Source organism: Chionomys nivalis, chromosome 24 (assembly GCF_950005125.1).
Source record: "Chionomys nivalis chromosome 24, mChiNiv1.1, whole genome shotgun sequence".
Classification (NCBI taxonomy): Eukaryota; Metazoa; Chordata; class Mammalia; order Rodentia; family Cricetidae; genus Chionomys; species Chionomys nivalis.
This window is the reverse complement of record NC_080109.1, coordinates 44,601,924-44,615,842: the sequence shown is the minus strand read 5'-3', so window position 1 is coordinate 44,615,842 and position 13,919 is coordinate 44,601,924. Positions and strand designations below refer to the sequence as shown.

General features: G+C 42.3%; 1 protein-coding gene across 1 annotated transcript in view; it reads left to right on the top strand.

Annotated features, from left to right (window-relative positions):
- Positions 1-11,224, top strand: part of Spata16 (spermatogenesis associated 16) — a 253,869-nt gene extending 242,645 nt beyond the window's left edge. The window contains exon 10 of the mRNA XM_057757290.1: positions 11,102-11,224. Coding sequence (XP_057613273.1) covers positions 11,102-11,224 — 123 coding nt within the window. The remainder of the gene's footprint in view (positions 1-11,101) is intronic.
- Positions 11,225-13,919: the final 2,695 nt, after the last annotated feature.

Sequence of the window (13,919 nt, the reverse complement as noted above, 5' to 3'; positions counted from 1 at the left end):
CAGAAGAGAATAGAATTAAATAGTGAGTCTGTTTAGACAACCTTCTTTCAGTGACACACTGATTAGTAGTTGACAGCTTAAAGAAAGGACCAGAGAGAGAAAAATGGGCGGCTGTTCCAGACCTTGTAAAATCCATGTGCTGCTTGTAGGTATCAACATCAATACACTGACTATTGTGTTCTTCTATAGTTGGAGATGTTAATCACCCTCATGAGACCTGGGAAGAGAAGGACGCAGCTCCTTCCTGAAGGGCCTCTTACTAGACTACAGAATGCAAATCTGCAATTACCTTAAAATGAAAACTTTGATAACATGCTCAACTTTGTGGTGCATGCCTGTGGGCCCAGCCCTCAAAAGGCCGGGGAGAAAGATGCTGCAAGATCAACACTGGCCCAGATTACAGAGCAAGTTTGAAGTCAGCCAGGGCTGCATAGTAAGACTCTGTTCAAAGACAATAGCGATGATAAAACACATTCAATCTTCACATAAACTTTTGCACTTAAACTCTAAAAAAATTACTAAAAAAAAATCACGATGAACTTTTAATCTGTTTAGTCATGATAAGAAAATACCATAGTCTTAATGGCATATGACAAAAATCTGTTTGATACATTCCTTGGGGCTGAAAAGTATAAAATCAAAGTACCAGCAGACTTTGTGTACAGCAAGGGTCTTATTTCTCTTCTAATAATTGAGCCGTGTGTGTGTTTATTTGTGTGTGTGTCTTTGTGTGTCTGTGGGTGTGTGTCTGTGTATGCATGTGTCTGTGTGTCTCTGGGTGTGTGTATCTGTGTGTCTGTCTGTGTGTCTATTCGTCTGTGTATATGTGTGTGTCTATGTGTATTTGTGTGTGTGTGTCTTTGTGTGAAAGAAGAGACAAGCAAGCTCCTTTGGGCTTTGCTTTTAGGAGAAGTGATTCACAAGGGCCCTACTTCTATGATCCGATCGTTTTCCCAAAGCCCCATCTTCTCTATTCTTTTTGGCTTTATGTTCAATTATGTTCACGGGGAGGTACGTGCATGAGCATTCAGGTACCCACAGAGGCCAAAAGAGAGAGTGCTGGGCCCTTTGGAGCTGGGGTGACAAGAGGTTGTACGACACCTGGTACGAGTGCTAGGAACCGAGCTGGGGTCTTCTGCAAGAGCAGAAAGCTCTCCTAACCACCGAGCCAGCTCTCCAGCCTGTGGCCACCACCACCTTCTCTACTATGACATAAGGGAGGATTTCAACGGAGAATGTTCAGGAGATGCCCCTGTTCAGGTCACAGCGTATGTGTACCTGGACAAAGTGATACCAATGCTTAATAATAGGATTTCTTTAGCTCTATATGAGATCAAACATGTTGTCATGGAGGGCATTTTTATCAGGAGTAGGTACGGATTTGTCATGGAGTCTTTTGTTGACGTTTCTGGCCCCAGCACCTGAGATTTCCATGTTGTAGAAGACAATAAATCCACTAAGTCAGGTAAGAGAAACACCAGGGCCTGACTGAACAGTAGCCAAAAGCAACTGCAGAAGCAGCGCTGGTTCAGAGCCGCGCTTACTTCAGAAATCAATTTCAAGCATGTTTGGAAATAATTGTAATTCTAATAAGAATTAAAATTCAAACCATTAAGGGCGATAAATATTTAAAAGCATTTGGTCTGGAAATTAAGCTGGAACAGAGCAAAGAAAGTCATGTAATCAAACCCACTGTGCTGGAGTAAAGTATCGGTTTTGCTGGGAGGATTTTTGGCCCAAACTGCTAATCGCTGAGAACACATTCTCATTCTCTAACCAGTGACACAGTCATATGAGCCTGGTGTTTATTCCTGGAGAGTTTGACTCTGGTTGCTTATTCTTTTTCTTCTTATGGCAAAATCGTTTATAGTTCTTTTTTCCTTTTCCTTTCTTACTTCCTTTCTTTCTTTCTTTCTTTCTTTTTTTTTTTTTGATTCCTTTTCTCCTCCAATTTCTGAGTCGTAAACATCTACAAGCAAACCCATTTAGACACACCTACTCCTTAGACCCAGACAACCTGAAACCTAACATAAAGCCCAAATTCAGTATTTTCTTTATTTGGATAATTTAACCACTCATTCATTCGTGTTTGAGATAGACTTCTTTTTCTCTAAAAGGTGTATTTCATTTTTCAGTTGTGTCTGTCTGTGTATGTGTGGTTATGTGTACATGAGTGCATTGTGCTAGCAGAGACCAGAAGAGGGGCACCAGAGCCCTAGAGCTGGAGTTAGAGGCGCTTGTGAGATGCCTGACCTGCTACTGCCAAAGAACTCCAGTCCTCTGGGAAAACACCAAGCCCTCTTAACCGCTGAGCCATCTCTCTAGCCCCTGAGATAGAGCTCACGCTGCTGCTATTGGCACACCACTCTGGTTTCCAAGCTGTTGACTAAGCCTACGCAGGGGGATCCAACCAGGGGAGGACTTTTCAGACTGTGAAGAGTGAACTAAGAGAACCAAAACCATGCTGGAGAAAAAAGCTGTGGCTAATCTGAGCTCTTTGTGGGTTAGTTAATTGACTGAATTCGCTTGCTAGGCCTGCTGTAGCCAAATGCCACAAACTGAGTGGCTTAAATGAAAGGAATAAATGCACCGTTCTGGAGTCTAAGAGTCTGAAATGAAAGCACACACAAAGCTAGTTCCTCCTGAGTGTCAAGAAGAGGGTCTCTTTTGTTGCATTTGTCTCCTAGTATCTGGGATTTCTGGTTGTCATTACGGGGTCTTGGCCTACAGGAACAACACCCCAATCTCTACCATCATTGTCACTTGACTTTCTCTGAGTGCTCTCTCTCCAAAGCTCTTCTTTTGTGTGTGTGTGCGCGCGCGCTTGTGTGTGTGTGTGTGTACACTGCTTTCTTTATTATCTGTTATCATACTTTTTTTAATATTTTTTTATTTATTTTTATTGAGCTCCACATTTTTTTCGGTTCGCCTCCCTGCCTCTCCCCTCCCCTTCAACCTTCTCCCAAGGTCCCCATGCTCCCATTTTACTCAGGAGATCTTGTCTTTTTCTACTTCCCATGTAGATTAGATCCTTGTATGTCTCTCTTAGATCATTGTTGTCTAGGTTCTCTGGGACTGTGATTTGTAGGCTGGTTTTCCTTGCTTTATGTTTTAAAAACACTTACGAGTGAGTACATATGATAATTGTCTTTCTGGGTATGGGTTACCTCAGTCAAAATGAGATTTTCTAGCTCCATCCATTTGCCTGCAAATTTCAAAATGTCGTTATTTTTTCTGCTGTGTACTCCATTGTGTGAATGTACCACATATTCCTTATCCATTCTTTGGTCGAGGGGCATTTAGGTTGTTTCCAGGTTCTGGCTATGACAAACAAAGCTGCTATGAACATAGTTGAGCACATGTCCTTGTAGCACGGTTGAGCATCCTTTGGATATATACCCAAAAGTGGTATTACGGGAACTTGAGGAAGGTTGTTTCCTAATTTTCTGAGAAATCGCCACACTGACATCCAAAGGGGCTGTACCAGCTTGCATTCCCACCAGCAATGCAGAAGTGTTCCCTTTTCCCCACAACCTCTCCAGCATAAGTTGTCATCAGTGTTTTTTTTAATTATTTATTTATTATGTATACAATATTCTGTCTGTGTGTATGCCTGCAGGCCAGAAGAGGGTACCAGACCCCTCTATAGATGGTTGTGAGCTACCATGTGGTTGCTGGGAATTGAACTCAGGACCTTTGGAAGAGCAGGCAATGCTTTTAACCTCTGAGCCATCTCTCCAGCCCCTGTCATCAGTGTTTTTGATCTTGAGCATTCTTACAGGTTTAAGATGGAATCTCAGAGTTGTTTTGATTTGCATTTCTTTGATGACTAAGGATGTTGAGAATTTCCTTAAGCGCCTTCCAGCCATTTTAGATTCCTCTGTTGCAATGCTCTTCTTTTTAAAAGGACAGTAGTCACTTTGGATTCGAGTGACCCCAGTCTGATATGATAACCAGGGAGGGTATCTCTGATTCAAACAACAACAACAAAAATAAATAAAAGAGCAAGTCACTGTTGAGTGTTTAGTCACAAATGGAACAGAGCAGTATCAACTATCTCAAGTTTCAAGGAGCTTCACCGAGAGGAGGCGGGAAGAACAGAAGGATGGGAGAACGGGAGGAGTGCGGTGCAATCCTGTCTTCTGGACACAACATGATTACTGCACTCATGAACTCAACAGCAGCTGAGCAACATCTACACAAGATCCAGCCAGCAAGACCAGCCAGTGTTCCAACAGGTTGCACGGATTTGACTTGATGGGTATCTTAGTTTGCGTTTTTTTGCTGTGGAGCGACACCAAGACCAAGGCAACTCATAACAGAAAGCATTCACTGGGCTTGCTTACAGTTTCAGAGGACTAAAGTCTATTATCCTCATGGTGGGGAGCATGGCAGCACACAGGGAGCCCTGAGCTGGACAAGGAGCTGAAATTTCTACATCTGGATCCACAGGCAACAGGAATAGAGACCCTGGGCCTGGCACGGCCTTTAGAAACTTCAAAACCCACTCCCAGTGACACACTTCCTCCAACAAGACCGCATCTACTCCAAATCTTTCTCAAGTAGTGCCATTCCCTGATGACTAAGCTTTTAAATATATATGCCTATGGGGCCATAAGCATTCAACCTACATTGAACTCCTGACCCCCATGGGTTTATAGCCATATTATAATGCAAAATGTATTTAATCTAACTTCAAAAGTCTCAATAGTCTAAATTACAATCTCAACACATTTAAAAATCCAAAGTTCAAAGGCTTCCTGAGACTCAAGGCAATCTCTTAACTGTAATCTCCTATAAAATCAAAATCAAAAAACAGATCACATATTTCATATAATGTTCCAGAATATACATTACCATTCCAAACAGGAGGGGAAAGATCATAATGAGAAAACATTAGACAAAAAGAAGACTGAAAACCAGGAGGGAAACTTTAACTCTACACCCCCATGTCTGATGTCAAAGCACTCTTCAGATCTCCAACTCTTTTCAGCTTTGGTGACTGCAGCACACAACCCCTCTCTGTTTCCACACCCTGCCTGCAGTTTTCCTTGGTGCTTATCCCAACTCTGATATCTCTAACGTCGTGAAGTCTTCAGTTAAACCCTGGCTCCACCACCACAGCTTCACACAGTGGCCTCCTAGGCCTCCGTGCAGGGACACCTCTGACACATGTCTGACTTCAGTGGCTTTCTTTAGTCACAGAGGGAGCTTCTGAAACCTTCTTCTCCACATAGCTGAAGGTGCCAAGTTCTGCTGCCTTCTGTGACTGGAACCTGGCCCCTCCTTCAAATAAATTTGCATCAGCTTACTGGTTTTGATGGTTTTCATCATTGCTTAAGCTTTCCTTTAATTTCTTTTCACAAGCTGAAAGTTTAGCTGGGTGGGGTCTTGCTCTGAGCTCACCACTCCCTTTATTTTATTTAGTATCAGGCTTCTCTTTAAACTTTTATCTCCTTAAGCCCTGAATTTGGCTCTAACATTTACATTTTCTGGTGTTCCTTTTCTTCTCAATTTGTATTTTTCATTGATCAACTTGCTCTTTTTCAGTATAGCTCTTCATTAGAGTGACCACTAATAACCACATGACACAGTCAATACTAGGCTGTCTTGAACTCTCCTTTGCCAATGTCATTTATACAAAAGTCTTCAGTATAGGCTAAGGCAGATTTTTAGGACAAGGATAAAATGCAGTCATATTCTTTGCTAAAATATCACAAGAATGGTCTCTAGGCCACACTAATATTCTTCCCTTCTAAAACATCTTGATCTAGGCTGCCACAGTTCAGATTGTCTCAGCATTGCTTTCTATGCTCCTACTAAGATGGTCCATTAATCCCCACTTAAAGCACCTATCTGCATTTCTAGTCCAAAGTCCCAAAGTCTTCCATAGTCCTCCAAAAAACAGGATGGTCAGGCCTGTCACAACCCCAGTCCCTAGTACCAGCTTCTTAGTCACTATTCCATTGCTGTGAAGAGAAACCATGATTAAGGCAACTCTTATAAAGAATGTATTTATTTGGCTCTTGTTTATAGTTTCAGAGGTTTAGTCCATTATCATCATAGCAGGGAGAATGGCAGAATGCAGGCAGGTACTGGGGCAGTAGCTGAGAGCTACATCCTGCTCCATTAGGAGAGAGAGAGAGAGAGAGAAGAGAGAGAGAGAGAGAGAGAGAGAGAGAGAGAGAGAGAGAGAGAGAGAGAGAGAGAGAGAGAAATACTGAGCCTGGCTTGGGTGTTGAATCCTCAAAGCCCACCCCTAGTAACACACTTCCTCCAACAGGGCCACACCTATTCCAACAAGGCCACACCTCCTAATCCTTCTCAAATAGTGCTGCTCTCTGATGATTAAGCATTCAAATATATAAGCCTATGGAGGCCATCCTTATCCTAACTATCACAGAAAGAGAGAGAACATGAAGGTGGTGAGGATACGTGTCAGAGGGAGCATCTGGGAGAGTAAGAGGGGACAGTTTAGGGTGCATAGGATCAAGATCCATTGTACACATCTATTAAACTGTCAATGAATAAATAAAAATTAAAACTACTACATATTTGAAATATTAGAAGTTAAGATATTAACAATTTCAAGAGAGAAAGAGAGCTATAGACCCATTGGTAAAGTGCTTGCTTAGTATTCAAGAAGCCCTAGGTTAGACCCTCAGCACCACATAAATGAGGTGACAGATGTAATGAATACATGGTAAGTTTGAGGCCTTCCTGGGCCACAAGAAAACCTATCTCAAAAAAAAAAAAAAACTCTACTTAATGACAATGGACAATTTATTGACTCTTGAATATAACTGATAACCAACACCCACAGAGTAGAACAGACCCTGCCCTCCATCTGAGAACTTCAGTTCCCTGCAGTAATCAAACATCCAGATTTCTCTGAAAGAGCCATCAGCCCCTCACCCACGCCACTGTGGCCCCTAGTCAGCACTGGCACACACGGACATAAGGAAATGTTACCTGCCCATTTTGCAAATGGAAAAATTGAGCTCAGAGTGGCCAAGCAGCATGACCCTGCTGCAAATAGACGATGTGGCAAAAAGAGAGACTAAAAACTCCCGCGCCCCAAACAGGCTCATTTCCTCTCTTTGTCACTTCCTCATGTGTTTCTTCGTGCTTCATTTCCCTAAGGACTTTATAGAACCTTCTATCATTTGCAATCTGTTCTTAGTGTATGAATCTATTTTCCCTTCAACCAACATTTTTCTTTTTCTGACTTAAAAGAGGAAACTAAAGACCCAGTTTTACTAAACCCTTCCACAGCTCTCCTGTGCTTCAGTAAGCACAGGCGCACAAATTGACTTGCTTTACTGAATACCGTGCTGTTGGCCTAACAGTGTAATCCAAGGGAAAAGCCCCGCTGCTGAAAGTGTGTGTGTGTATCCTTAGCACCAGACTACCAGATCTCATGGGAGTTCAAGTCAGGAATTCATGACTGGGTGTGGCCTTGGAATTATCTAGGTTACCCTTCTTATTATACAAAGCATCAGTAAGACCTGAGGCCCAGAAAGCACACAAAGCAAAGATATAATAAGCCAAGCCAAGAATATCATACTCCTGCTGAGTCATCACTAAAGATCTCACAAATATACCAAGTGTACCGTATGCTTATTGCCTTGCCTTGATGGTCTGGAAACCAGACAAAGGTGAGGGAGTCCTGGGCTATGGACATGGTGTCTGTTTATCCTACAAGGGAAAAGAAAGCCGCCTGTTATGCTGCATCTATATCAATTGCAGTATAGGAAAAATCTGCTCAACTCCCTTTCCAGAAAGTGAAGGGTTACTGGGGTCCATCAAATCCTAGGTTCTGAGAATAAAGACAGTATGGGATTAGTTTCACAGAATAAATATTACATAAGTCATTATATGTTACTGAGAAAAACTTGTAAACTTGTAACATTGGGGCCAGAGAGATGAGCTTCAGAGTTAAGAGCATTTACTGCTCTCGCAGAGGACGAGGGTTTGAGTCCCATTGAGTCCCATCACCCACATTGTGTCTCACAGGCTTCTGTAATGCCAACTCCAGGAGATCGGACACCCTTTCCTGTCCTCTGAGAACACCAGACACACATGGTACACATACATACAGGCAGGCAAAACATTCATACTCATAAAATTAACCTAAATCCTTTTTGTAAAAACAACATCTAATATGCAGAGATGCATATTGTTCAACTGTAAGAATACATTCCTAAGGGCCAACTTGGGCTGGTTTGTAGTGATGAGGTGTGCAGGCCTGCTTTCGTCCTGCCCGGCTCCCTCATGGCTAGCTTAGACTCAGAATAATTACATGGAAACTGTATTCATTTAAACACTGCCTGGCCCATTAGTTCCAGCCTCTTATTGGCTAACGCTCACATCTTGATTAACCCATTTCTATTAATGTGTGTAGCACCATGAGGTGGTGGCTTACCGGGAAGATTCTAACCTACGTCCATCTTGGGCTGGAACTTCATGGCGACTGCCTGATTCTGCTTCCTTTCTCCCAGCATTCTGTTTGGTCTACTCCATCTATCTAAATTCTGTCCCATCAAAAGGTCAAGGCAGTTTATTTATTAACCATTAAAACAACAAATAAATAGAAGACCCTCCTACACTGGTTCATAAAAGAAGACTCTACACAGGCATTGACATTGACCCAGAAGTGCAAAGGAAATGGGGTATTGCAGAAGGCTGAGCCCCAGGAGGGCCAAGGATGCAGAGGTACCTGGTGTGCTGGCATGATTGAGAGATGTCACAGGGCTAAAGCAGATGCAGTGGTGTGAGATGCTTCACAGGTCCACTGCCATTGTGTGGGCCACATGAACTATTTAAGGTATTTTAACCAAGACAGACAAGGCCAGATTTATTTTAAAGGGATCATTGCAGTGTTAGTGTGAAGAGATTGACAGAGTGACATGTGACAGGCTGGGTGGGATGTGAGCATGGTCACATCAGTGGTGCTCAGGCTAGACCACTCAGCTCCAGTCTCCTGTTCTCTACCACACTGACTTGGCTTGCATTTTTCTTTATTTTCTTTTAAGTTTTTTTCTCCCTAAAATGGTACCTCCTTTTGTAGCCCAGGCTAGTTTTCAACTTCAAATCTTCTGGCTTAGACTGCCAAATGCTGAAATTACTGGCTTGTACAACCACACTTGAATAGCTTTGTTTTGGTTGGTTGTTTGTTTTTTCTGAAGGGGAGCCCATTTGGTCAACACTGCTCTTGTTAAAACAATTGTCAGAAACAAAAATGAAAGCAGTGCTCATTTCTGAATGATTTATTTTTTTCTTGTTGGAGAAGACTTGTTTTTGTTGAAGTATAATTGTCATTTCAAATTGTATTTGAGCCAACTGGGAACACTGTAATTGTAGAGAAGTTGGCAATGACACATTGTCAGTGCAAATGGCAGGAAGGAGTCACCAGCTCAGCCACCAAAGAGATGGTGGTGTCCGCCATTGTATTTGCTTTGATTGTACCTAATGACTTTGTTGTTGCTGCTGCTTTTCCTTTTGGTTTTACTCGCCAGTTGCCTGAAAATTGAACAGTGTAAAATACATGGAGTAAATAAAACTGGCTTGATTTCAGGCTATTTTGATGATTCCTGTAAGGACAAGACATCATAAAAGGCAACGTACTTTTGGAGACATTTACCTGATATAACTTCGGAAAAGTTCTCGGAAAGAGTTGCTTTGCATAAATAAGTTATCTGTTTTCCTACAGACCCAGTCAAAGTTTCCGTCACCTGACGTGATGTGTCCTTAGCATAACATGCCGACGAGTAAAGCCATTTATTGCTCTCACTTTGACAATCCGAATTATCTTTTGGATATAGCCCTGAATGATAAATCAGATGGTTTAAGAGCAGGACTCAAAATTAGAAAATTGAAGTTCTAAGTGCTTTTATCCTAAGTAGATGGTACCTTGAATAGCAAGTGGCCCAGCTCTGAGCTGACTCAATGACCAGGAGCTCTGCAGTGAGTGACGTTAGACTCACACCGTGTGCAGGTCCGGAAGGCCAGGCTAAGTGTGAAGTGTACCTACTGACTTTCATGAGAGCCCAATTCAGCAGATGTGGACATTTTTATCCTATATTTCTTCAGAAAACATTATAAAATATATCTAGCCATTTACCACTGGATTGTTGCAGATTTTCTTTGAAAAAACTAATAGCTTTTCTTTTTCCAAGAATTATTGCTCAGTGTGGCCTTGTGTCATTGTTCCATCTTGTTGCTAGGGTGTGGCTCTTTTTTTTTTTCGTTCTAAAGAAAATGTACTTTCAAATTTCTTCTTTGATTTAGTGGAGCAATGACTCCTGCCAAGACAACATGGAATATCCAGTTTTCTCCCATGTTGGCCAGGGTCCGAGTACAGAGATGCTGGACTCACCCACATTGAGGGAGCAGATTCACTTCCTCTCTTGGTTTTTTTTCGAGTACTAGAGAAAACGGCCATGATTACACCATGCATTCTTTTGAAATCCCTTGATTCACTGGCTGCCAAAAAGAGCATTGATGTGATATGCTTCTCCATCCCCGCTGGATGGGTGGAGTAGAACAGCCAGCTCCTACAAGCCTGCAGAGCAAAGCAAGGAAACCAGAAACAAAAGTCCCTGTTTCCCCTTGTGTCTACCAGTACTGTCTCTGCTATCGCACTGAAATAGGTCCTGTGGTTGGGACTCGATTTTTTAAATTCTTCATTTTCATGTTTCCAAGGCTTTGTGAAGGTTACTTTTACCATTATTACAACCAAATACCTTAAAAGAAGCAGTTTAAGGGAGAAGGGTTCTATTTTGGCACATGGTTTCAGAAGTGATGGAGTCCACCATGACAGGTAAGGTGGGATGCGAGAGCAGGAGGCATCTGGTCTCATTGTGTCTAAGTCAGGAAGCAGAGAGCAGTCAGTCATACCTCAGAGCTCACCCTAAATGACACACTTCCTTTAGTGAGGCTCTGCCTCTTAAATGTTCCACAACCTTGTGAAATAGCAGTACTAGCTGGGGAGCCAATGCTCAAATACGTGAGCCTTTGGGGACAGTCCACATTCCAACTAGAACTCCCAAGTAAGAAAAAAAAAAAACAAAAAAAAACCCTTTCTGTTTATTTCTTCTAGGTCGGACGAATTGAAGACTTTCTGTACCAACTAGAAGACAACTTCTTAAAAACGAAGAAACTGAGAACTGCTCGGAGGCAGAAGACAAAAATGAAGAGGCTTCAAACTGTACAGCAAAACTAAGACGCTAGGGAGCAGGCTGCCCAAGGTGTCTAAGGAGGCTGAGGTGGGCGGCACCCGGATGACAAAGGCCATGACCAAAGAGGTGGAATGGCACAACCCTGCCAAAGATAGTCTACATACTTCATTCATTTCAGCTAGCAACAATAAATGTTTTCAACATGTTTGACTTGACTCAGGCTCAAATTCTTCTTGTGTGAAGAGCCCTTGTAATAACTGTGGCTGCCTCCTTGACCTGCCTTGCCCTTCTAGACTTGATTAAGGTGTGCGAGGTCTACCCAAGGATGCTCATATTCGTGTGTGCTCCTGCACATGCCGCATGCAGATAAACGCCATTTAAAGTGGCGAAGTGGATGGTACACTTTCCCAGTCCTTAAGGAGGTGGCCATGTGCAGTTTAGTTGATGATGTCAGCACTCCCAGGAAAATCTGCATTCTTCCTCTTGATCATTTATACTGCACGTTACCTACTCTTCAGGCAAAACATAGATTCACATATTTGACAGGATGGTGCATCTGTAGCCAACACGAGAAACTCCAACTAAGGCCCATAAAAGGATTTAGAAATAAGGATAATAGGAGAGACCCAGACAGAAAATAACATAAACAGAGAAGCACAAGTTATAAATCTTGAGAATAAATAAATAGTACCTTCATATAAGAATATGAAATGAAAGAATACTGAGCATCACTTGGTGCAATGAGATGGTGAAGGAACAAATTAAAAGCTTGCTCTTAACATATGGGATGTTTATGTAGTCATAACTCAAGACATAAATATTGAAATGAAACAGTCTGGACTTTGGATTCTCTGGGAATGGTTTGTTCAACTCCAACTTTTATCAAATAGTACCATTCCATCCTCCACGCCCCCGGAATCCACCTCTATTGATGACCTCTTCTCACGTTAGTTATTAATAGAGCTATGATCAATTAAAGACCATGAACATTAAGAAGCTCCCTTTTGCTTCGAAGCTCATACCAGAACATTTTATTTCCTAGGAGCACTGGGAAACTATTTTTTTTTTCTTGAACATGAGTCTAGCTGAATGAGAGAGGTTCAGGTTGGCTTAGTCGTCCATCTGACTGATAATAACACCTCTGGCCACTGACCAGGAGTCCATATTGGGATGACTGAGGAAATCACCCAGTGGGCAAGAAAGGGACCTGAATTTGGATCCACAATATTCATGTAAAAAGCTGGGTGTATGGGCAAGAGTGAGGAGGTAGAGACAGAATGGAAAGCAACTTAGGAAGACACTCTCAATCTCTGGCCTCCACATAAACAAAGTGCACACATGCACACATAAACACACACATACATACTCATACAAAAGTTGAAAGACAAAGTTCAACTATAAGAAATACGATCTTCTCTAGCATTTTCTTGAAAGTGAAGATAGAGAATTTTATTCTGTAGCCTTTCCAAGACACTAAAAAGCAAACCTAGAAAGGACTTCTTGATAAAATAGAAGAGAAATATACAATTTTCTCTTTTTTTTCAATAATATTAGCTACGTAGCTAATCCTTGCTATTCACCATGTCCATTTATTTTCTGCTAAGAACCAAGTTCTGCTGACCTCTAGAGCCAGAAATGGCTTCTCTTTCAAAATATCTATGCTGGATAGTTTTCTGTCAAGTTGACACAAACTAGCGTTATCTGAGAGGAGAGAACCCCAATTGAGAAAACACCTCCAGAAGATTCAGCTGTAGGCAAGCCTGTGAGACAGTTTCTTAACTAGTGATTTATGGGGAAGGGTTCAGCCCAGTATGGGTGGTGCCATCCGTGGGCTGGTGGTTCTGTGTTCTGTAACATAGCAGGTTAAACAAGCCATGGAGAGCAAGCCAGTAAGCAACACTCCATGGCCACCACAAATCTCCTTCCTTCAGGTTCTCGCTGTTCTTGAATACCTGTTCTAACTTTCTTCATTGATGGACCATGAGGTGGAAGTGTAAGCCAAATACTTTCCTCAGCATCTTGCTTTGGTTGTGATGCTGCATTATAGCAATAGTAACCATAACTAAGACAATATCTATACAAATTCCTGCCATGTTGACTCCACAAGGATGAGCAAATCTGCCTAAAAGCTGTGTTGGGGAGACTGCCACTGGGTCACCCCCTAAGAAGGAATCCCAGAGACCCCACAGCCATCATAAACCCTCTAGTCCACATCTACCTGATTTCAACCACCTGATCATTTCTTCATAATTTCTTGATTATTTCTCAAGGAATTTTGGAGCTGTTTGTTTTCTTGGGCTTTTTTTTTTTTTAATGCGAATGAGTGTCTGAATGTATGTGTGTGGCTGGTGCCTGTGGAGGCCTCAAGAGAGGGTTGGATCTCCTAGAACTGGAGTTATAGGTGGCTATGATCTACCATGTGAGTGTTAGGAATCAAACCCAAGTCATCTGGAAGAGCAGCTGTGACTCCTAACCCCCAGCCATGTCTTCCTCTTCTTTGGCTTTTTATTTTCCAATTGTTTAGATCTGTGAGAAAGTGACAAGAGCAAACAATACGACCAATGAGCCCACTACACGAGTCTTCCCCAACTATTAGCATTTTGTCACATTCTGTCTCTTCCTCCTTCAAAAGGCTGTTGTGACGCATGCCCAGGACAACGTCACCATTGCCCCCGCTGCAGGCTAACCTGCTTTCTCTGTCAGACGAGCCCAGAAGCCACACTGGCATACTTAGGAAGC